This window comes from Vanessa cardui, chromosome 11 (genome assembly GCF_905220365.1).
Source record: "Vanessa cardui chromosome 11, ilVanCard2.1, whole genome shotgun sequence".
NCBI lineage: Eukaryota > Metazoa > Arthropoda > Insecta > Lepidoptera > Nymphalidae > Vanessa > Vanessa cardui.
The window spans coordinates 11,425,165-11,449,159 of record NC_061133.1 but is presented as its reverse complement, the minus strand read 5'-3'; the positions used below and the strand labels follow the sequence as shown (position 1 = coordinate 11,449,159).

Genomic DNA, 23,995 nt, shown 5'->3' with positions numbered 1-23,995 from the left:
GTCGATTTAAAAAAAATTAAACCTAAGAGTTAAGACTAAACTAAATTATGCAGCGATCCATCACTATTTTTCACATAGTGACTAAAATATTAAATAATAATCTCCAATACATTACGTTATATTTATGTTTTATCTCGTCCATATTTCTCACATTATTTATAAATAATTGCCATTAATAATAATAGTACAACGTGATGTTTTTGTCTATAGTTTAGAAATGTCACAATTGTCAATTGACATAAACATTTTAGGTTATGATTACTAAAAACTAAATATAAAATTAGTGATCATGTCTTTATTAAAATTATTAAAAAGCAATACAAGAAATGTATTGGTTAAATGTAATGAATCACAGTTAATTTTCATATCGTCGAGAAAGTTAAGCATAGTGCCTTCAATTTACGGTAAGAGATATATTGACAAAGCTTATATATTTAGATTATATTTATTATATGTCTTATTTAAAAGATTGATTTATTTCGTTTCATTCGTTTGTAGATGGAGAAGACCCAGCACCGAAGTTTTTTTCATCTGGCATACAAACATTGCTGAAACGTTTAACTCGGCCCGATCATGCAAAAGTATTTCGTAAAAGATCAAACAGTAATGCTCCTATGTTGGAAACGCCACAATATAAATTTTTGACCGATGAGGAACTACAGATTGAAAAAGAGAAAGCTAATCAAAGTGCGGATCGCTTACTCCAAATGCCACCAGTTGTAAAGGTAATTTTGTGTCATCTTTTGATATTTTTGCTGAGACTACGAACATTTAAAGGTAAGAATATCACATATTCTTACAGTATTAGTAATATACGGGATAGTGACTGAAAAGTAGTCAGTAATGCTTACAACCATTGCACCATTAACCTTTAGAACTAAAAATTTACACCCTTCATATTCATATAATAAATATATTTTCATTTTCATCCATATTTGACCGACAATACTTGGTACTGTTGGTTAGTGGTAGTATAAGTGAGAATTAGTTGGTACTTACTGAGACAATCTGGACTATGACCAGGTCTTAACCACGAATTCCTTTCACCAAATAATGCATTGTAAAATAAGAGTGGAATAAAACTTATAACTTTTCATATTATTTAATTTACAATCATATGTTTTACGTTTTCAGGTACATGAACCCATAAATGATGTTTTATCCAAAGATCCAGCATTAGTGGGTTTTGATTCTGCTAAATATTTATTTACTGATATTAGTTTTGGTGTTGCCAATGAACACAGACTAATTGTGGAAAGGTTTGTAAATAAAATATATATATTTTTTATACATCTCCCCTTTGCATGTCTATCCTCCCCATCCATATAGCTAATATGGATGGGCCATTTGGCCACCTGATGGTAAGTGGTCATCCCATAGACATTGTTTCTGTAAGAAATATTAAACATTCCTTAGATGGCCATGTGGTTAAGTTCCACCAAATTTGGGAACAAAGATGTTATATTCCTTGGCCTGTAGTTACTCATGCTAACTCAACCTTCAAACTGGTACATATTTATCTAGGCAGGTACCTAAAATGACTTGTACAAAGCCATTGTAGTGTTTAAAATAATTTCTTAAATTAACATATTTTTATTTATTATAGCAATGATAGCAAGTATGATTATGCTTTCAGAGATCCTGATGGAATTCTCCGTAGTTGTGACCATGATGTGAGAAAGAGATTGAATCAGGTAATGTTTAAAATGTTTCTGAACTTATTTATAAAACTGAAAATTTCTTTTTTATATATTTTTTATCATACAGTAGATTTCTTACAACACCTTAGTGATTTAAAAATGTTTATGTTATATATGTATATTATTTTCTAAATAGCCATCTACTAAAGGTAAATTATTAGTTTTATGTCATACATTATATAAAAAATAAAATGGTCGAATTCAACTTATTATTTTGATAGATATTATAGATTAAGAATTAAACTGTGTAATAACAATACTGCCAAACACTATTAATGTTATTTTTGTTTATTTCAGATATATTTCCCTATGCTGGGACGAAAAATAAGAGAACCATTGATATTTGCAGACGAAGAAAAGTTACACAGCCTCCTTGATAGGCAAAAGTATGAGTATGTTTTGGATAGAGCCTGTGTACAGTATGAACCAGATGAACCTAAGTTTCAGAAGGTCACAAGTATCACATACCAGCATGTTGATATAAACATGCAGTATGATTTGTTAAGGTAAGATTTGAACAAAACAACATATTCTTAGTAAAATCTCAATGACATATTTAACATAAAAAACATATTATTATATGAAGAAATATGCTTAACTAAAACTAGGATTATTGCTTGCTTTGTTTTTTTCAGCAATTTTTATATTGACCATTGCTTTTATAGAATGTTAATAATTTATTGAATATTGATTAACATTATAACATAGACACATATTGTTTGGAACAATTATTTAAACACTTAGATTATAAAAATCCCAACGAAATGTGTTCCTGGCAAGTCAAAGTGTTATAACCATTACATTTTATTAGTAATTGTCTATTCCAATCAAAGAAGGAATAAAAATAAACAAACTGTAGATTTGCTAATGTCACAGCTACTAGCAATTCTTGTAATATGTTTATATGTGTAGGACATCACTATTGTAACTGTTAGTATCCAACCACTTTTATTCTACTTAACAGCTTTATAGATGTATTGAATGCAACCAATAAGATCTCCCCCTATTGTTGGAATACACATTTAGCTACATCACTTTATTTTTTATTTTCTTTTGGACAGGTCTACACGTCATTTTGGACCTCTCGCGTTCTATTTAACATGGCACAAAAGTATGGATAGTCTGATGTTTGAATTAGTTCAGACTGGGGCTATACGGGAGGCTGTGTTGCTGATGTCGCTTCGACACGCTGTACACGGAGATCTGAAAAATGGTGTAGATAGTGATACTCTTGGGAAACAGGTTAGTTATACCTAAAATAAAAACCACATTCTCTCTTAATATATTTTTAATGACAAGTTTTTCTTTGGTTTATATAGTTTATTTTAATTAGATATGTGCTAACTAATATGATGAAAAATATATAAATATCTATCAAACTTCTTAAATATTTATAATTTTTTTCAGGTATTAACCACCCCAGTTCAATTATCAAAATCAGAATATCTCACTGAAGAGGACATTCAACTTGATAACAAATGTATTGAATGCTTAGATGCATACATTGTCAATAACTCTACTATGAAGAGCCAGCAGGGCCTCGCCTTGCAAGGATTCAGAGAGTATTATCAACAGATGATTGAACTTAGTCGAGGCTTGAAGAAAGCGCATGGAACAGCTTGAATGTGTTATAATATATTAAATTAAATGTTTAGATAAGTAATTGACCTTTCATTTATAACATTTTATCATAATTATAATCTATAATATTCAAAGAACAATAAGTGAAGAAAATTGATTGCTATGTTTTGATAAATGAATATTTATTGAAGTTTATTTGCTAATGATAATGATAATGAATTTCACTATAGAATCGATCTTTGCCTTTTGCGTTTTTTTTTTAAATATTAATTTAGTCAATCTCCGCCTGTCATTTTAGAGAATGACATTTCGGTTTTATTTACATTTTTGGAGATAAGAATTATGCCTTTCTATCAAAAACCAAAAACATTCACCCCTTTATTATTAGCAGCTGAAAAAAAAGCTATTAAAAACGGTGTACATAAGGCAATATTTACGTCACGTTTCGATAAATACGTTGGCGATTGGAATAAAAATTTAAAAGAAGGTACATCTTTGTAAAAGTATTAATAATTAGTTAAGCGATTTATTTAATAAACATGATTGCATCCTACAGGCAAAGGATTATTTTTAACATTCACTGGAAAATTGTATGAAGGAGATTGGTATAAAGGTTTTAGGTAAGCGCGACTTTCACATTCATAATAGGTTTTTAAAAGTTACCCGTCACCTGAAGTTATTTATATTTTGAGGCATGGGTTTGGAACTCTCAGTAAAAGGTTGCCAAATGGGACCTTTAGTCTAGAATATAGAGGCGACTGGGTAAAGGGAAAACCGGAAGGGGTAGGTTGGAGGTACTACGACAATGGAGACGTTTACTTCGGATTTTGGAAAAAAGGTCGTCGACACGGATATGGAAAAATATGGTATAGAGATAGTACTTTTTATGTCGGGTATTGGAAAATGGATAAGAAAGACGGTCTTGGAATGTTTGTTCAAGGTAAGTTTGCCGTTTTCCCTTTGAATTTATTATTTTAGCTTGTAGCATGTAAGCAACTTACTGTTTCTTGGAGGTCCATCTCGATAGCATTCAATACTGTAACTTGATGTCATACAAAAGTGCTTTTAAATAGTTTTATGTTTTACTACCTACAATCAACAACAACAATAACAACAGCCTGTAAATTCCCACTGCTGGGCTAAAGGCCTCCTCTCCCTTTGAGGAGAAGGTTTGGAACATATTCCACCACGCTGTTCCAATGCAGGTTGGTGCAATACACATGTGACAGAATTTCTATGAAATTTTGTCACATGCATGTTTCCTCACGATGTTTTCCTTCACCGCCGAGCACGAGATGAATTATAAAGACAAATTAAGCATATAAAACAGCGGTGCTCGCCTGAGTTTGAACCCGCAATCATTGGTTAAGATGCACGCGTTCTAACCACTGGGCCAAGAACACGAGTCGAGAATTCGTTTTTCTTAAAACCTTAACATAAAATATACCTTGAAAACTGTTAGTTAACTTAGTACTTTAAAATTACCCTTTAAGTATTAAGTCTTTGATTAGAATCAACCCCAACTCAACTCAAAAGCTTGAAGGAAAACAACGTACGGAAACTGCTCTATTATTTACATGTAAAGTGAAAATAGCTCATGCTCAATAAAATTAAATATAACCTCCTCCTTTTTAAAGTCGGTTGAAAACGTAGTGTAAACATAAGGCTCCCACTTTTTGACAAAACCAGACGTTTTTTGTGCATAGGTACCAATTGCACAAAATATTTATATTTATATTATTTTGAATGTTTACGTATTCATGTGCAGAAATAAGTTCGAATTAGGTAAACGCTCATGAATGATTTCATCAATATAGATTGAAATGTAATTCCTAAATATTTAGCAAATGGCAATCGTTACGAGGGTCATTGGGCTGAAGACTTCAGGGATGGTTTAGGTCGTTTCTACCATTTACATACTGGTCAGCTGCAAGAGGGATGCTGGGAGCGAGGAATGTGTATCAAATCGAAGATGTGTGACATAATTATCCGACAATTTTGCGATCTACCCACACCGTATCCTATTCCGCAGGTAAGCAATTGCTAAAAATAAAATCACCGCAACGAAACGTAGTATAAATTGAGATTTGCCTTTTCTAGCGATTACGTATAAATATCCATTGCCGACACAATGTCTTATCTCAACTGATTAATTCTATCAGACAGTGAGTTGCGAGACATGCATATATCAAATCATATCAGTTTTCCAAGGCACAGCAATTAATGATTATAATTAATGATAATAGTGCCATCTTTAAAATTTAGGGGCTTTTGATTTTCTGACACCTTCTCCAGTAAATTTTCCTTGATCTGGGATTTGAACCCAGGATCTTCAGATTTACGGGGTTAGTTAGGTCAGGACTCCAGTCTTAGCAGATTTTGTCCCGAGAATAAGACAGATGAAAAATCATAACAAGTACATGTGAAACATTAGGCTTTAAACCTCCTTTATAATATAAAATTTATGGGCCGTAATTATATACCCCATATTAATTTAAAAAACTAAAAATCATAGTTAATTGAAGATTTATTTTTTTAGGATATGCTTCAAAATTCACGTAAACTGCTCGAAGAAAGTGAATTTTGGCTAAAACAAAAAATTGGAGAAATCGATAAAAACTTAAAATACTGCATTGACAAAATGTAAGGTTTATTGCGAAATACAATCAGATCATCATAAATATTACAACATCGTTTAAATTATCATAAAATGATATTTTATTTAATAAACCTTATGTAAAGAAAATAAACGGAACTTTATTACTATGTCATTATCATATCACAGTAAATTATTTGATTACTTAAGTAACTTACAATCAATAATGTAATTTTAGTTCAATTAAGTATTTATATTTGATAGCACTACTTTTATACATGATTAAGTTATTGGTAACATTGGTTAAGAAATAATTTACAAAGACATAAGTTCTTATCGATTGTTAAAAGTTTAGTAACACAATCAGTCGACTTACATATAGTATTATTCTGTCCTATTGAGTAAAAAACCATTAGTAGCATAAATGTAATTTATATAATATAAAAATGTAGATTCAGTTAATTACTTTTTCTATTCAAAATACAGATACATACGAAAGTTAAAAACATTTAAACATGGTAAAAATCGAAATATATACATTTAATTGACATTTCTTTAACAATTATCGTAATTTTACATGGTTTTATTATGTAGTAAATTATACAATTTCTAGTCATGAAAACATATATAATGGTTGAACAAAGTAAATAAATCCAACGAAATGTCGGTGTAAAAGATAATAAATTACACTTGGCAACACTCGGGTTAGACAAGGGTATTCTTTTTAAATATTTAACAAAATAAGACAAATTTGAGACACTGTTTAGCGTAAAATACATAACAATATTATTAATGTTGGATTGGGTTGATTTCTGCCAAACTTCTTGTTCGTATATTCGGGCAAAGTGTAGCGTTGTCTTGCTAAGAGACGTGTTTCTGTTGAATTATTACGAAGCGACGCGACGTCTAATAAATCGTGCACTAAAAACAATACTGTCATCTATAAGCTCAGTATCACATACTTAATATCGGAAACAAAGGAATAGAGATGGTTTCAACGACACATTCTCATTTGAATAATAAAACAATATCATAGCAGATATGAATTATAAACGTTTTTAATATTTGCGTCTCCGTGGCGCACATTTATTCTGCGTACGTGATAATATACGGCTGAAATATTAATCACATTTGCGATATCAAATAAAAAAAAAAAAAACTATGCTATATTCTGTATTACATTTTTAATCGCTTATATATTTTGCTGTCTACATATATATTTGTCTACAGGTAAAAATGTTTCATATGAAAATTTGAACTAAGCGAGTTCTACCTTTTATATAACCTTAGTTGTTTATTTTGTCGAACCATATCGATAAGACCCACAACGAACATCGTGTTACATTTTTATAGTCACGATTTTCAAGTACCTACTTAATACATATTGTCAAACCAGAATAATATGAAAACTTAACACTAAAGATATATTAAACAAAATCCCTGAATTACTAAGTTTTTTGAGCAATCTTGTTATTTAACGCTATTTCGATTAAAATCTATGGACAAATAGCTTTTTCTTTAATTTTACAGAGATTCAGGTTCAATATGTTTTTATTCTATAAAATTACAATACTATTTACTAGACATGTCATTGTTTTTTAAATTATGTTTCTAATCGAAGGTAATCATATGTCGGGCGTTATATCAAGATTTTAGGTTTTGATATGATTTTAAAATCTTTATTTTATCGGTTTGGTGGTCCTTATTTATTTTTCTTGTTTTCGTTTATTCCTGCTGATATAAACAGAATCAAAATATTTTTCACACACCATAAATATAGTCGTAAATTTAACAATAATAATCTAACCATTGCTTAACGTAATATTTTCAAGGTATGATATACGTAATTGTGCAATACATTGGCACCCAATAAGTACGTGCTGATAAGTACTCGTTATTAGCATAATTACGTTATACCTAAATATTCTTAGTTATTCACAAACGATTAATCGCACCGAATTAAGGCAATCGTATTAAACCATAAATATATTTTTAGATAATAATTTTTTTACACCGTCTGCTATAAAAAATACCTAATTTTAATATATACATGTATACATAACAACAGTTAACGATCAGGCACCCCTATTCTGATCTAAAAGTGTTAGATTATTCATCCTCGAGTCATGATCGCCTAGTTCTATTTGTTCTTTGAGCAGCTCCAATTCTTTGATACCTGTGACTGTCACTTCATACTTATGCGTAGCTAGCGACATATAGAAATGGATCGCGAACGCTAAAAATACTATCATAACCGGTATTAATACGACGCAGGCTGACCACGCGGCCGTTTCGCTCAGATCGTAGAACTTCACCCAACAAAGTATGGCTATCTCAACTAGAAACAAAATTAGGCCGAGCAAGGTTGAAAAAGCCCAGGCGATTTCGATGTACCAATGTAGCCGCTCGTGAGGAGATTCGTGGACTAGTGATATGCTGTGGAGATTGCCAACTGCTTCTATGTTTGGGAGTATACAGGTGCTGATCATGAGGGCCAGCATGTGGACTGCTACCAACAGCGTGGTGCAAACAGTGAAAGCTACGAGCATCGCCGGGGGTACTTTGGTTTGAGACGGCGGATTCAACTGGACTTCAACCATTGCTACCTGTTAAAACAAATATTAAAAATAAAAACAATAGATAACGATCATGTTTCTAAAAATTTACGTTATTATTAAAAAATATATATATATCGAACTAATTATTCCAAACGTATTAAGCAAGCAAGTTATTGCAACATGATTTAAAAGACAATAAAAACTTTGTCTTGTGTATGTGTGTTTACACAATATCGAATACAATATAAGTACCGAGTTACGATAGCTAATCAAACAAGTGTTAAAGAACTTAACAATTTTACCACATTTTACTGTATAGATTATCGTGTGCATAACACGAAAAAACATATCCGCATAGTACTCAAACACATACATACAAACATTTTATCCAATACCCCACGGAAGTACATACCGAGGAACAAGGACGCCGGAAATCGACTATCGGATAAAATATTGGCATCCATGTTTGACGTATAAACAGTTGAACACATAAATAAATAAAAAACAATGGTTTCATTATTTTGCATTCCCCATCATCGTATTCAGATTATATATCACATTGGACATTGGAAAATATAAAAAATTATCTCATTGAAAATTATGTACTAATAAAATAAGCAAATTATTATACCATAGCAAAACCAGAGAGAAGGGCTGAAGTCTTGCTCGATGCTTTAAGTTTTGCTCGGCTGAGTTGCAGCTTCCGCCAGGAAAGGTATGCTGGTGTATGTAATGCATCCCCCGACTGTATTGGTGTTTCACCCGACATGACACACTTGTGCTAATATAAGAAGAAAAAATTTCTAGTTAACTACATTTTCATACTCTATAAAGTTTTAGTGTTATTTTTAAAGATTGAAATTTTTACTAACATTGAATAGATTTTTTTAAATAAAGAATGAATTTAAATAAATCCTTCACAGATAAAACCTTAAGACAGTCAATTTAGTATTATTTCAATCCTTTTATTTATCAATGTATTATTTTAATGTGCTACCGAGAAGGTGGTGTTATAAATAGGAGTGTGCATGAACTAATTGTTGAGAATAAATAATGTCTTTTTTATAACAAGTTACTTTAAAGAGTTATTCAAAGTGAGAAAGTAATAATGAAAATTAAACTCTGAAGAATTTTAGTAAATTTGATCTTATTTTTACATTAGTTTGTAAATTAAGATAGAAGAGGTAATATTTTTTTATTTTTACATATTCAATAGAACAGATAATAATATTGTTTAAATATTTAATGGAACAGACTGATGTTCAATTCCATAGACAATTTTCAAATATTTTTCTTGATTCACTATTGGCAAAAGTCAAAAAAATAAATAACAATATGATAATATCATTGATAATTCCTTTAGATAATAGATAGAATATTGAACAATTAGTATGCAATAAACTAAGCAATTGTATAGATAGTTCAAGGAGTTAATTATTAGCCACATGACAAATATTGAAGTAATTACATACATATGTTTAGGCTTTGTATAGAAGCAATGTCATCAATAAAAATATAAAATTGTCCAGAACTTCAGTTCATTTATTATGATCTTGAACAGATCGCATAAAATATTTATACACAGCATATTATTTTTAATATATAAAAGAAACTTCCCTAATAAATATTGCAACACAGACACATTGTTTAACAAAAAGCCTTTTACTATGTTCCAATGAGACAGCACTAAACCCCAAACTACAAAGCAATATTTGATTAAGTTAATAACATTTTACCCATAAGTTTAATTCATAAAAATTAACAGTTAAATGACAACTAATGATTGAAGCCCTTCTGCCCTGTTTATTGCTATTCATAAACTCACTTTTATAAAAACAAATAGTTGAATCACGTCTCGGGATGTGCAGGATATACCAAATACTAAGACTTCATAAAAGACCTGTCATCAATACCACTAAAGAAAAAAAATAAGAATTAGCAAAATAAAAAATATTGTTATGACAATTTATATCTCTATAAATATAAAACTAATATAATTTAGGTGCTTAAAAGCATAATATACTGTAATACTGAAACTTTATCTGTGTAATTTATAAATAGTTGTAGTAAGAACTAATTGTTAAGTAACTAATATAGAAATTATTTGGCTATATTGGTACAATTATAAAGCATAGTATTAGGAACCTAAAACAAAATGTTAACATAACTAATAAATGCTTATATAGACATCATACCTTAGTCAGATGTGGACACCAGTTTTTAGAATAACTGTAGCGACTGCTCGGAGGCCCGCAGTGATGATTATTGCCGACAGTACTGGCTGACCAAACAGACATACCTAAACAAATTACACGACAGTCCTTCAAATGAAGAGGACGAGGTCAATTGTATTCTAATACCGTTTTGTATTCCATGGGAATATTTAAATGTTGAATAATTAACAAATTATATGACATGGGATTTAAACTTTAAATTATTTACAAAAAAAAAAAAACATTTTTGAACCATCAAAAATAACAATTAGTAAAATGACGTAAGTGCATACGTAAGGCGACAGAGAAAAATTATACATTAGAGGTAGAGTATAAATGAAATAAATTATTGAATAAATATATACTCGGAATATAATGATATTAAATAAAACTCAGTATTCCAAATTATTATAATTAAATATGAGGTAGTAATAATTGTCAAATTTGCTGTAGTTTGTTCTTATGACTTTTGGATCGAGTATCCGATTGTCTAATGCAGACTGGGAGTAAAAAAGATGGATAGATTTATCTTACTCACTTTTGTAACGGTATTGCGTCCGTACGGGAGTGTCCAAGAAAGTCGGGCGCACGGGCGAACGAGAATGATAAGCGAATTGCTTTGCTAGTGGATAATGTAGGTCGGATATTGCGTTTGTTTTGGTTTATTGTTGGCTATATGTTGTGAGTTGATGTTAATTAACTGGTTTGCGCCCGGTGATCCGTGAGATTTAAGAGATACTGTGACAGGAACATACTGTAAACATTTGATCTGTGGTTAAGTGCTTTTCCTATTTGTTGAACGTCGCGATGGCTGAAGCTGCAGCAGCTGCTAGCACCAATCCTAATGCTGAGATTGTACGAGGCCAGGTCTTTGAAGTTGGCCCCCGGTACAAGAACCTCCAATACATTGGCGAAGGAGCCTATGGCATGGTTGTGTGAGTAATTTTAGACCTAATATGAAGTAGCTACTAATTTAATTTGGATTTTCCTCAACTGCCTTTTTAAATTATTGTATGTGTAATTTTATTTGTAGGCAGGCTTATTTATTGTGTATATGTTATTTATTTATTTATTATATTAGACTTTTGATAACCTAAAAATTTTGTTTATTGTTTCAATCTATCGTTCAAAGTGTATTACAAAAAATTAAAAGGTTTTGTACGATTATACACAATTTAAAATAATAACACAATAAACTATATGATGTATTTTTGAAGTCAAAAGAGTATTTCAACGATCATCTATTGTCTTATTTTGATGTAGTTAGAAAGAAATTAGCAATTAACAGTTGATTCCTATTTAACTTCATATACAAGCAATTAGTCCAGTAAATGATGTTGAATTATATATTACTCTTCTATAATATTAAAATGCATCGGTAAGTGGGTTTTTTAATTTTATTATGGTTTTATCAGTTATCCATGACATCACTCTAATCTACCTATTTTGGTTTATCTGTTGTATGAATGTTTTATATGGATTCAATTTTACTTGTTTGTTTTTAATATTAATGGATTATTTGATTTTTATCTTACCGATTACAATATAAATTTAAATATGTATCATTACTTTTTACATTAAGGGAAATGAAATTGAACATTAATGAAAATGATATGATGTTTACCGAATGCTATACTGAAATAAGACACTTACATTAAGCGAATAAGGTTGTTGGTTATGTTCCTAAATTTAATTCTCTTTGAGTTTTAATCCTTTTAAATTGAGTAATATTGAATTATGGTACTTGTACTTTGAAAAAATTACACACATGTAGTATTACAGCTATATTCAAGAAAATGAATTTAGCTTGCTATTGAGTCTCAATTTAAAAAGATAATATCTATTAGGTTTTCGATAAAATTACGCTATGCACTAATGCTAGTAATTGTTTATTATAATATATTTTATGCATTATTGTTTTGTTGCCATGAATATATAAATATAGTTTATGAATTCCTATTCTGAGAAATAAACAACATATTTGTGTGCAAAAATTGCACACTCATCTTGTACTCATATTATTTCTTATCACAATAGTAAGTGTTTAATCAGAAAAGATTGTAAATACTCGATTATGAGTATGTTTATCAGAAAACCATCTCTGACTGGTCTTCCAGTGGAATTATTCAGAAATGAACTGACTCAAAACTCCACAAAAATGTAGACCATGTCAGAAAATGATGTGTGACTCGATATGCATTAAATATTATATTCTAGTTGTCTTCTTGTCTCGATTTGTGTTATTTCATTTCTTCCAGAGATCAAATAAAGAAAATAATTAGGCCTGCAACTATCTCTATGACAAATCAACAATCGACAAATCTCTGTGACTTAGTAACAAACAGACAAATAATTGCTTTCGCATTTATAATACGTCCGATAAAGCATAAACACGCAATATTCAAGTGCGTCATCGAGTGTCAAATTTGTTTACAGGAAAACTGCAGATTTACTTTAAAAGATTTTTATCAACCACTTTTATAAAATCTGCTGCATTTTATGTAAATAATAAATGCAGTCAAAAATATTGCATTTAAAATGTAGTAATTGGTCGTATTTCGATGTTGTTTCTTTGGTTACTTTTATATATTCAATATTTTCGAATCGATGGTGACTTTTAATTTAGTTCAATCCTGTAATATTATGCGAAAGTACTTGATTTCACGTGCATTATTTATAAATCGCTAATTCTGGTTAGCTTAAAGATTAGATAACGTATAAGAAACATTTGTCTTTCTGTATTGCTTTATAATTACAAGTTTACTTTTTGTGATATTCTGTCATGTTGTAACTAAAAAATGTTGATCGTTTTACCTAAAAACGATTGTTACCACAAAAACATCTTATTTTCTATTGAGCAGTGTAACAAAAGTAAAAAAATACTCTCGGATATTATATACGGATATGACAACGAGCGTCGGATACGACTGTATTCCTATCGAGTCTTGGGCATCCATCAAATTCCGGTCACGTTCAAACGCTCTCCCTGTACAATAATCATCTTCAAATACCGAAATCTATTTCGTAATGGTGTGAGTGAAGCTATTCATATTGATTTATTATATTCGAATTGTTTCTATTAATACGATATTATAATTTATAAAATGCACATTATAAAATAGACAATTCTATTTATGTAAGAACAGATATTAGTTATGATTTATAAGAAATATTTTATAACGTGGGTTTATTATAACTATATGTCGAGAATTCACAGGTTACAGAACAAATCAAATTTTTGGTAGTTGTCGATTTAAACCGCGAATAGAAATTCCGCAAGGATAACTTATGTTGATTGATTATGAAATTTAAAAATTTTTTTTGTACACATAGTGTTGCTATTACTTAAAATATGAATTTATATTAAATAGCACTTGATTAGTATGATAATTAAATATTTATAATGTGTTTCACACTATGTGATGGCCACGGTTAACATACAAAAGAAAAAATGAAACAAAAATGAGAATTAACGATCATTTTCATATCAATTAATGTTGAATTTATGACAGGCAAAACAAGATTGTTTTGATTCAAAACATTAATTATTAATTTATTATTAACCAAACCGCCTCCAAGCTTAGAGTTTCATAAGTCTCCGATTATTTAGTTTTGGATCGAAATGTTTACGCATATTAAATTGCCGTTAATAATTCCGATTTCATAAATTGTAAGAAGCTTATTTTTGTTTTGTAAATATACTAATAGTGTATTTTGATACTGTCGGAAATATTGTGCAATAACTCACCGGAATTTTATTCTTAAATATTTCTCACTGAGTTTGCCGTCGCAGTAAGAACAGTCTTTTACTGCATAAATAGATGTTTAAACACCTATTTGAAACATAAAAATGTGAACTTCTTAATAAACATTCACCTCCAACTTCACCTTCTTGGGTAATGTTTTTTTAAATGGGTAAATAATTGACTTTTAATTATAAACGTTAGCTTAAACACCGTTATTCATATATCCAATTATAAAAAGTCGGAATAAGGTTAAACTAACCTTAGTTTAACGTATTTCTTGCGATTTCCTAATAATTCAGCTGCATTGTGCACAATTGATCTTGATTAATGATAATTCTTTATTTATAATTCAATACTATTACACTTAAATACTTACACCCACATTCATTTTGCATACCTTATTTAACCACCCATAATTATCAAGTGGATTTTGCTTAAACGTTGGTTTTGTTAGAGATATAATCTTTCAGAGTTTATGATAAATAGCACACCCTGGGAATTAAACGATGGCTTTTTCTGTTCATATTTAATAAATCGAAATAATAAAATTCACAAACAGTGAATCTCGAGTCAAAGTATTTTCTTTGCCAATGGTATTTTTTAATTTGACTATGAAAAGTAAGTGTAATGCTTCTATATTGAATAAATGAATGGGTTGCTTGTAATAAAAAATAGGCACTGTCAGCGACAGCTTGGGAGTGGTTTGATAAGACAAATCTAAGTTATAAATATTTTTTTGTTATTTTAAATAGGATACCAACTGGGAAATGAGGCAACGTATGGTAAGTGGTCACTACCGCCCATTAGACATAGTCGGTAGACATTGTCAGCGTAAGAAATATTAAACATCCCTATAAATATAAATTGCAATGCGTCACCGACCAACCATAGTAATAACCCTCGCTTACTTACACTTCAAACTTGAACATATATTTGTAAAGTATTGCAGTTTGGCATTGGAGTAAGAATATCTAGACGGTACATACCCAGACGTGTTTGCAAACTAAAGGCCCTGCCATTAATTACCATAAAAGCCTAAGCTTACAAAAGAATAAACTTGAAATTATAACAAAATTGGTGAGATGACGAGGACAGGTTGATGATAAGCCTTTCTTTTATATTCACCGCTGTCCTAGCCATTTTAAAAAGTATGAGATACATTCGTTTTGACAATGCGCTGTGAATTAGGAAGTTGCGTTATTCATTTGTTTTTTTATAATAGAACAAAATGAATGCATTATAATAAATTATGTACCTCTTGTACTTAATGACATTATCATTTGTAGTTAATTATTTCATTTGGAATGGGAACAGTGCATAATCTTGGGAAATATCAACGGCAAAAGAATGTTTCTACCTAATCTTCATAAGATATGGTTGGATTATTTCTTGGGGTAGTTGCAGTGATTTATGCCTACTGCTTACGAGATCCACTGCTTAAAAATAGCATTCTACTAAGTTGAAATACACGGCACACTGTCTTGTGGTATTATTCTAATAATAATTTGATTAAAAAAAAGGGATTTGGGTTTTCGCGCTGTGTCTGAATCTATTCCAAAAAAAAGATTATGTTTATTTACGGTGGTATGCGGGTATTAATTGTGCTTATAATTTACTTTGTTTCCGGACCCCGGGACACGGTAACATAATGTGATCCGTCGACTGTGAAGCATATTCCTCATTTACTTATTTGTGGTAGATGCACAGGTTCGTCACTGTTTAGTTATGGTTACCCTAAATAGCTGTAATTAAATATAATGCCGACTTCCGGTTTTTAAGTTGAGTGAGCCAATATTTTTTTCTCTTATTACGCTGTTTCGCTGAGTTATTAATTAAAACTTGTAATAATAATATATATAATACGACGACCTCCGAGGTCCCGGGTTCGATTCCTTTCCGAGTCGATGTAGATTAACATTAGTTTTCTATGTTGTCTTGGGTGTTTGTGGTACTGTCGTTACTTCTGATTTTCCATAAGTGCTTTAGTTACTTACATTGGGTTCAGAGTAATGTATGTATGTGATGTTGTCTCATATATATTATGGCAATTAAAAACGATTACAAAGTTTTATTATCATAATTTGTGATAAGCATTTCAAATGTCGGCTGATATTCCTTATTTAAGCATAGCGTAAGTTCAACCTTCAACGTTCTATTGTTGTGCAGCATTGCGCAACATGAAGCGATTACAGGTAATTTAAAGTCCGTGTGTCCATTCATGTTGAATTAATTGTTCTTTCCGTAGCGATGTATAAAATATCCTTTTTCCGATCTAAAACCACAGGATTCTGTAAGCCACGTTCCCACATATTCAAAAATTGTTTTTTTAAATAAAAGTTATAAATTGCTCATGCATTCAATGACACATTACTCACTATAAAGATTTTTTCTTTTCAACTAACAGTATCTTAAGATATTGATAATGTAAACGTTTTATTTGAATACTAGCAAAACTCGGTCGACGTTGATCTGCCTAAGTTATAGGTATCGCTTGGATAAAGGTTGCTGTCAGTAACCTAAATGGAACTATCAAAACTTTTAACAAATATGTGTATGTATATTATTATTTTATATCTCATTGGGTAAGAAACACGTGTATAAAACGTTATATTTTTATATAAACAATGTATTCGTGCACATTTTGTTTCTAACGATCCGAATGCCTTTTCTACTATGCAGCGAAATTAAAAAGTATTCTACGTTTTGTGCAGCTGTTGCTATCTAAGGGTTTTTTTTTCGTATTTGCTTAGGTGGCCCGGACGTTAGCCCAATTGTTCTTGTAACTTTTATTAAGGGATACGGGTCGATACATTGTAATCATAGGCAATGTTCCAACTTTAACGCCGCTAAGTGACACACATGTTGCCAGATCGCTTAGCAAATTGCAAACAGCCGTTGTAAGCCTTTAAGATTTGGTAACATTATCATAACGATATTATAAATGTATTAGGTTTTTTTTTTTGAAAAATTCTTTCGTCTTGTGACTAAACTCTATTTGATTGTGTCGGTTATGCTATTCCAGGGGATTACGAAAGTAAGGTTACAAACTGCATCTGTGTTTATTCACAGATCGTCTCGGCTGGTCGTCAGTTATTAGTCACAAATCTGAGCTCTACACCTTTCTTCGAGTTCAAGGTTGCTACATACCAATTTCGGTTTCAATTCGGTTCAGTGATTAGAGAGACGGCCGTGAAATAGCGACACACAGACAGACTATACTTTCGCATGTACATATATTATAATTAGTATAAATAATAAATCCTGCGTTAGTTACAGTGCCGTAAATAGCCTATTCTGCGCCCTGTCATCCCCTTTGCCTATTGTCTCACTCACTAAAACTTAAACGCAGGCTCACTACTGCAAATGCATTGCCCATTAACGATAAACACTAAACACAAATACGCTCGTGCGCTGCCAAAAAAAATGAGCAGGATGTATGTTTTTAATGATACTAGCATGTAAATACGTTTGTATTGTCTTGTTGTTGTTTGTGTTGAATCGAGTACTAGGGGCTCAGGGGAATCTTAGCAAGAGCAAAACGAAAAAACAATAGTCCTGTCGAAACTGTCTATTCTTGCGCCCCCGAGTCTTCGCCCTGTGCCTGGGCACCGGTGGCATCGCCCTATTTACGCCACTGGTTAGTTATCTAGCTGCCCTTGAGATTGGTCAACGTGAAGGAAACCGGTCAACACGATAGCATCATAGCCATCATTAATATGTTAATTAATTTTTGAGCACAAATTAAACTATAGTTTAAGATGCTGACACAGACGAAGAGAAAGTTGTCGGTCGAGGCGCTTTAAAAGCGAACGCTGCCAAAGCTATAAAAGATAAACAGAACTTTGTATAAGAATTTTGTAGATCTTCAAAACGTCTGATGCATCACAAATGACAGCGCTATCTTTTATAGTATCGGTAAAATCCTTATTTTTCTCAAAGAGTATGTATGTATAGCCAGTGGATGAATAAAACTGTTAAGATTGACATTTCGCTTTTATTATTAATAAACCACATTGACTATAACTGTATTGAAGAAAAAGATGTTACTTAGAAACAGGGCCATTAGTTTGTTTTATTAGCCATGCCAGTCGGTTATCTCTACTCGATGATAAGATAAAAAACGAATTATATTCTTTCCTATCTATTTAATAAATCAGTTGCAATATTATCAATACAAGTAAAAACATGTGATATGGTTTTCATTAAAATTATATTATTCATTCATTTGTTTTCTATTTGAATGAACTTTTATCTATTAATTAATATCTGTATCGTAAACACGAGAATTTATAACTTATCCTTGCTTATTTATGGTAAGAAATCGTTAAATAAATAAAACACTGTTACCGTCCGCGTTTCGCTAGTCAATTAATTTAAACAGAAAACAAACAAATATATGATGCTGGTAAAACAAAATAATGGAGAATTGATTAAGGACTTTTTTTGGTCCCCTTTATTTATTATTAGTAATAAATAAAGGGTAACTACTATGTAAAAAATAAGATTTATTTATTAAATAATTAGGATCTAATACTTGTTGATAAATAGAAATAAATAAAATAATACAATTAAATTGATCAAGCTTGTTTCAAGAAAAGTTCTTAAACTAAACTCTTCTCCTAATTATAGTATCGTTTATTTTCCAACGTTTTCGTAATTCTGTACCTTACTTATTCTAATAATTACAGTAGAACTTCTCCCGAACCAAGAAAGTATTTGGGTAACTTTTTATTCCTTGTAATAAAAACTCTGTCGCAATTTAGCAAACTTTAATCAGCTTCCTGAAACCTCTAAAAATACAAAACAGAAGTGTATATTTGTTATAATACTTGTATATATATGTTCAAAACATACGATTATTGTCGTATACGAAATGCCACATTGGCATTTCGTATACGACAATAATAATAATAATCATGAAACTAATTATTACCTAAAAATTTTATTTCTATTTAAGATTATTTTTTATGAAATAGATATTTCTTCAAGTCATTTTATTTTCAGTTCCAATCGCTTCGATAGAAAATAAAAATCAAGTGTTTCCATTGAAAGGTCTAGAATTGAAATCGATATCGCGAAGATTAAACGAAAAATCTTTTACAATAGGAATCTACGTCTTTTCGCTTGATAGCAACGTTGCTCTCGTCTCGCCGCGTGAGTTATTCCGCTAGATTGCACTCCGGACCTCCGGGCTGGGGCACCACCACGACCATGCCAAGCCAGCCATGAACGTTGATAATTTGTCACTTCGTTGGTTTCAACTCGCTACAATTTTTTATATGCTATGTACTTAATATTGTAATCGTAAAGTATCTGTAATTACCATTGATTAATTGAGTAATGCTGATTATAGTCATTTATTTACACAATCAGACAAATTGGTCCATTGAATGGAACATAGATATTTACCAATAAATTGCTTCGTATATATATAGAAATGTCGAATAAATCGCGGTCGACTAATCTACGATACCTCCTCAAAATAAGAAGATAAATGTTTGTATTTACTTTCGATTTATTCTCAAGCTATTTCCATTTCCCTTGGGTATAAACCCATCTACACAAATAGGTAATGTCGGGTATCGGTCGATAGGTCAAATGACGCGACAAGAGAAATTACACGGTCAAACGGACCGTGATGTAATAGCTATCTCTATCTATCTCATATAACAAACGCTTGATGGAATTAGTCATTAAGGGATGATGTATAATGTATAAGACGGTAAGGTTGAATAAATAAAACTTCTATCAGACATTAGTGTTTATTGTCACATGTTTAGTAAGCCGTCAGTTGTGAATAAAATGGCTCTATTATAGCGATGTCGGAGCTTCTGAGACTAGTTCTATATTTGTCGTCGGCTTTACGCAAAATCCGTAACATTATATTTAAGCGTAAGGCTTAAGCTTATGAACTGTTTAATTATAATAGAATTATAGCATAATGCGGTCATTCGTCCTTCACGTTCTTAATTAGGTAAAATGTTGTACACATGTGCTCTTTATTATTAATATCGTGAGTTTATATAGTAGTGATTGTTTCAATTAGCCTTAATTAAACATTGTGACAAGTCCGTTCGTTCACCTTTAATGACAAATATTCGTTAATTAGATATAACGACTTTAAAGTTTGTATTGTACAACGTATGCTAAAGTTACTTCTTATAAAGGAACAATTGGTTAATTAATTATTTTTTATGCAGACCAATACATGCCACGATTCCTAATTTAAATTTCAGTTAAAAAAGAAAAGTTGAATATGTACCTGTTAATTATTATTGATGTTAAATATATCCTCTTGGTAATTCGCATGAAAAAAATACCTTCAATTTTATTACTCTAATACAAAACTTAAGCCGGATTATCTGATGGAAAATATGCTGTAAAACCTAATGCATTAAACAATCGACGAAGAAAAAAAATAGAATTCATTTGAATTATTGAATGAAATGTTAAAAAAATTTCCTCATAATAATTATATTCGTAATCTTTTATAGAATAATTATGTAGTCAACTACAATTTCGTAAATACGCATGTAACCATATTAATAAACATACCATGAAGCTTAAAGGAAACCGTATTAAGTCTGAAGATAAAACGGATGACTTAGTTCCATGTTTATTCATACCACCATTGTTTAGCTAAGCTAGATGAGGATTAAGAAGTCGAAGCCGTTTTTGTGGTAAACGGAAGTAGACTATACAGCGATTCAGATAGACTCGTGAGTCAGATAGTTGTCGTGAGCATATTATGACATTACATCATCGTGTGCTGTCGTATTTCTTCGTGTATTTTCGGCTTTTTTCCTGTACGAATGGTTATAGAGTTTACCGCGTGATATACAATACGTACAATACAACTGATTAGTATATACATTCCGGGATTTTAAAAGAGAGACTTTTCTTCTCAATTTTAAAATTAAAATCAGGGAAAAAATCGTATACGATTTGTAAAATATGTTCTTCACGCACTTTTCACCAATCAACATAATAGAACGTAGATTAAAGGTAATAGCAATGATAGCGGTGAAACTTTACAAAGGTTTTTTATTTATATGAAAGGGGTTTTTTCACACAGATGCTATTTGGCCATTTTTGTTTAAAAATTTTCAGAAAGTAACATTTTTTTGTTGAAACTTAAGTATTTTTTAAATTTGCTATTATTGTCAACCATAATTATGAATTAGGACGTGGTCATGGAAACATTTTTCCAAAGTGCTTCAGTGATTTTTATTTCTGCAACAATTCGCATTTAGAACGAATTCGATAGAACTCAATTTCTAAATTAAGCGGCTCGGTCCATCACTATTCCAATAGGCTATACCATTGTTTCTGAACAATGGTCACTAGACAAGAGTAACATCAGAGTGACTTTTTGTTCATGGATGGCTTTGTTTCCTAGTTAAATTGAGTTGATGTTGTCTCATATTACAATTTCATAACATTGTTCACGGTTATGTAACTAGTTTGAACATACGTTAAATATATGTACGTTTATGTTTGCTTAAAATGCTATTTAAATCCAACGGGTAATGCTGAGAATTTATGGCACCGTGGCGCTACTACATTACATCAGGTAGGGTCACCTGGGTGCACGAATACCTAAAACAGTATGAACGCTTTATCATAACAAAGTTTGAATTAAATATACGGCATCCTGAATTTGTAGTGTGACAAAGTACTGTGGCTCACCGCCATAGTCTCCAGACATTGACACTTTGATAAACGAGCAATGTTTTCTATGTCAATTACAAACATCCTAATTCGCTCCAATTAATTATATAAACTTTGTTGATATATATACATTTACTATAATTACTTTCGGCGCGGCTGGATAAAGTTCGTCAGAACTTACAAGGGCCGTGAGAAAGCACTTTATAATTAGCTAAGAATCGACTAACGGAGTCCCATCAGTTTGATTTTGTACTGAGAATGTGACCCATATACATTGAATAATAAATATCGAAATGCGTTATGTATTACTCGAAACGTAATATTTATTCCTTGCAATCGAGTGTTATTATGATAACGTTAACAATTTTACTGATAAATTGGATTAAATTGAAGAGAAAACGGCTTTGTATTATTACTCAAAAATTGGATGGAGGTTATTTTAACATTGCAATTTCATTGAAACGATAAAAATGATAAAATTTGATATCGAATCAGTTAAACAATGGAAAGCATTATAAATAAAACCTTAAATAATTGAACCTCTTTCTTTATATCATTCATTAAATTATATCGTCAACAAAGATTACGGGACAAATCAAATTCGAAGAGAACTTATACTTGAATTGTTGCTGAAGTTTTCGTCTGAGGCAATTGCGTACCGACTAACAAATGTTCCTTAATTAAGATTCGAACTGTTTTAATTAATTGTACAGCAACGAATGCTGTATACATTACGAATGCTATTTTATTTATCGATCTTATTAATGTGATAGATATTGGCAGAATGTAATTAGATTAGTTTAATTTTATAAAAGATATCGATGTCATTAAAATAACACGTTCTCTTATGGTGCGTTAATAATGGAATATTTATTTAAATGTATTTTAAATAAGTCAATGATCAATATTGTGAATATGAAAGTGTGTAAGGATTTGTTACTCAATCACGCCAAGTTGGCACAGGTATTGCCTGGACCTATCCAGACTAAACATGTGCCAAAAAATTCTAATACTACATAGGTGAATTCTCATCTTGGATAAATGTATCTCTAACGTGTATCACCCATATACTTGCTTTACAAGCGGGAGGAACCTACGTAGAGTAAAATTAAGAAGACTGTGCACTTTTATAGACCGGATATTATGTAAAGAAAAATAAGAACTTATAGATTTTACTGTGTCTAATACTCTTAACATAGCTTTAACTTTTACCAAAACATTGTCGAGTATACAGATTTGTCTATCGAAATTAAATCTCAGTGGAAAGAAAAAGTCGTTAAAACTATACCCATTATCATTTTGTCAGCTGAAGTGGGTCGGCATTTATAGTGAATTTGATGATAGTAGGGGTTGTTTCTTAAAGGGGTTGTTCCCCTCTCTCGAAATTCACCACTCCCAACCCGCGGAAACCCATAGTTTTTTTTTAATGTGCGTTTAAAGTTACGTGTAACGGATCGATATTTTACATTATAATTAACCTTAAAACATTATTTTTATGTTTATTAGCTTTTTTCTGTATTATATTTTAACAAATACTATATTAATTTATAGTAAAAAAAAAACGTGTAAAAGTTTAATTTAATTTTGTAGTGAAGCGATTCTTTTGTAAAGAAAATAATAATCACCCAGAAGATTTTACGAACATGATAATAGAATACAATATAACATAAAATATAAAAAAAGATGCATTTATCGCATTATTAAATTTAGTCAAGTATATATACAGATAAATGGTTCTTATAAATTTCTAAAATATACCTATTGTTGTTTCTATTTTTCACCCAAAATTAACAGCTGTGAGGGGCACAGGAGTGGCGAAGCCACTCCGGCAACAAAAATAGTAGATAGTTATAGTAGCTAAGGATAGGTTAGGTTAGGTTAGATTTTATGACCAAACGCTGCGCAAGCCGAGCGAGCGAAGCGAGCGTGC

General features: G+C 30.9%; 4 protein-coding genes across 5 annotated transcripts in view; 3 read left to right on the top strand and 1 right to left on the bottom strand.

Moving 5' to 3' along the window:
- Positions 1-228: 228 nt before the first annotated feature.
- LOC124533443 (28S ribosomal protein S22, mitochondrial) lies at positions 229-3,363 on the top strand. Its single transcript, XM_047108701.1, has 7 exons — positions 229-404; positions 499-725; positions 1,135-1,259; positions 1,637-1,694; positions 1,998-2,206; positions 2,762-2,942; positions 3,108-3,363. The coding sequence occupies exons 1-7, from the start codon at positions 290-292 to the stop codon at positions 3,321-3,323; spliced, it is 1,131 nt and encodes a 376-aa protein (XP_046964657.1). The 5' UTR covers positions 229-289; the 3' UTR covers positions 3,324-3,363.
- A 130-nt stretch (positions 3,364-3,493) lies between these two features.
- Positions 3,494-5,928, top strand: LOC124533446 (MORN repeat-containing protein 3-like). Its single transcript, XM_047108704.1, has 5 exons — positions 3,494-3,768; positions 3,838-3,901; positions 3,974-4,221; positions 5,126-5,313; positions 5,821-5,928. The coding sequence occupies exons 1-5, from the start codon at positions 3,624-3,626 to the stop codon at positions 5,926-5,928; spliced, it is 753 nt and encodes a 250-aa protein (XP_046964660.1). The 5' UTR covers positions 3,494-3,623.
- On the bottom strand, positions 5,915-10,940 carry LOC124533444 (calcium release-activated calcium channel protein 1). 2 transcript variants are annotated; one of them, XM_047108703.1, is made up of 4 exons: positions 10,631-10,938; positions 10,261-10,350; positions 9,067-9,216; positions 5,915-8,483 (listed from the first exon to the last, which is right to left on the bottom strand). In XM_047108703.1, exons 3-4 carry the CDS (start codon positions 9,202-9,204, stop codon positions 7,953-7,955), a joined length of 669 nt encoding a protein of 222 aa, XP_046964659.1. In that variant the 5' UTR covers positions 9,205-9,216; positions 10,261-10,350; positions 10,631-10,938; the 3' UTR covers positions 5,915-7,952. The 2 variants fall into 2 exon arrangements, with proteins under 2 accessions (XP_046964659.1, XP_046964658.1); XM_047108702.1 differs by lacking the exon at positions 10,261-10,350 and having other exon boundaries at positions 10,631-10,940.
- Positions 10,941-11,177: 237 nt separating this feature from the next.
- Positions 11,178-23,995, top strand: part of LOC124533423 (mitogen-activated protein kinase 1) — a 67,402-nt gene continuing 54,584 nt past the window's right edge. The window contains exon 1 of the mRNA XM_047108668.1: positions 11,178-11,583. Within this exon, the coding sequence (XP_046964624.1) occupies positions 11,456-11,583 (128 nt within the window). The 5' untranslated portion in view covers positions 11,178-11,455. The remainder of the gene's footprint in view (positions 11,584-23,995) is intronic.

Excerpts from the sequence above, each read along its gene's own strand:
- LOC124533443 (XM_047108701.1), top strand. The coding sequence starts at position 290 with ATGTCTTTATTAAAATTATTAAAAAGCAATACAAGAAATGTATTGGTT. Across the intron at positions 726-1,134 it reads AAATGCCACCAGTTGTAAAG|GTACATGAACCCATAAATGA; the intron begins GTAATTTTGTGT and ends TTACGTTTTCAG. Across the intron at positions 1,260-1,636 it reads CACAGACTAATTGTGGAAAG|AGATCCTGATGGAATTCTCC; the intron begins GTTTGTAAATAA and ends TTATGCTTTCAG.
- LOC124533446 (XM_047108704.1), top strand. The coding sequence starts at position 3,624 with ATGCCTTTCTATCAAAAACCAAAAACATTCACCCCTTTATTATTAGCA. Across the intron at positions 4,222-5,125 it reads TCTTGGAATGTTTGTTCAAG|CAAATGGCAATCGTTACGAG; the intron begins GTAAGTTTGCCG and ends CTAAATATTTAG. Across the intron at positions 5,314-5,820 it reads CACCGTATCCTATTCCGCAG|GATATGCTTCAAAATTCACG; the intron begins GTAAGCAATTGC and ends TTATTTTTTTAG.
- LOC124533444 (XM_047108702.1), bottom strand. The coding sequence starts at position 10,732 with ATGTCTGTTTGGTCAGCCAGTACTGTCGGCAATAATCATCACTGCGGG. Across the intron at positions 9,217-10,630 it reads GGTGTCCACATCTGACTAAG|CACAAGTGTGTCATGTCGGG; the intron begins GTATGATGTCTA and ends TTCTTATATTAG. Across the intron at positions 8,484-9,066 it reads TTCTCTCTGGTTTTGCTATG|GTAGCAATGGTTGAAGTCCA; the intron begins GTATAATAATTT and ends TTGTTTTAACAG.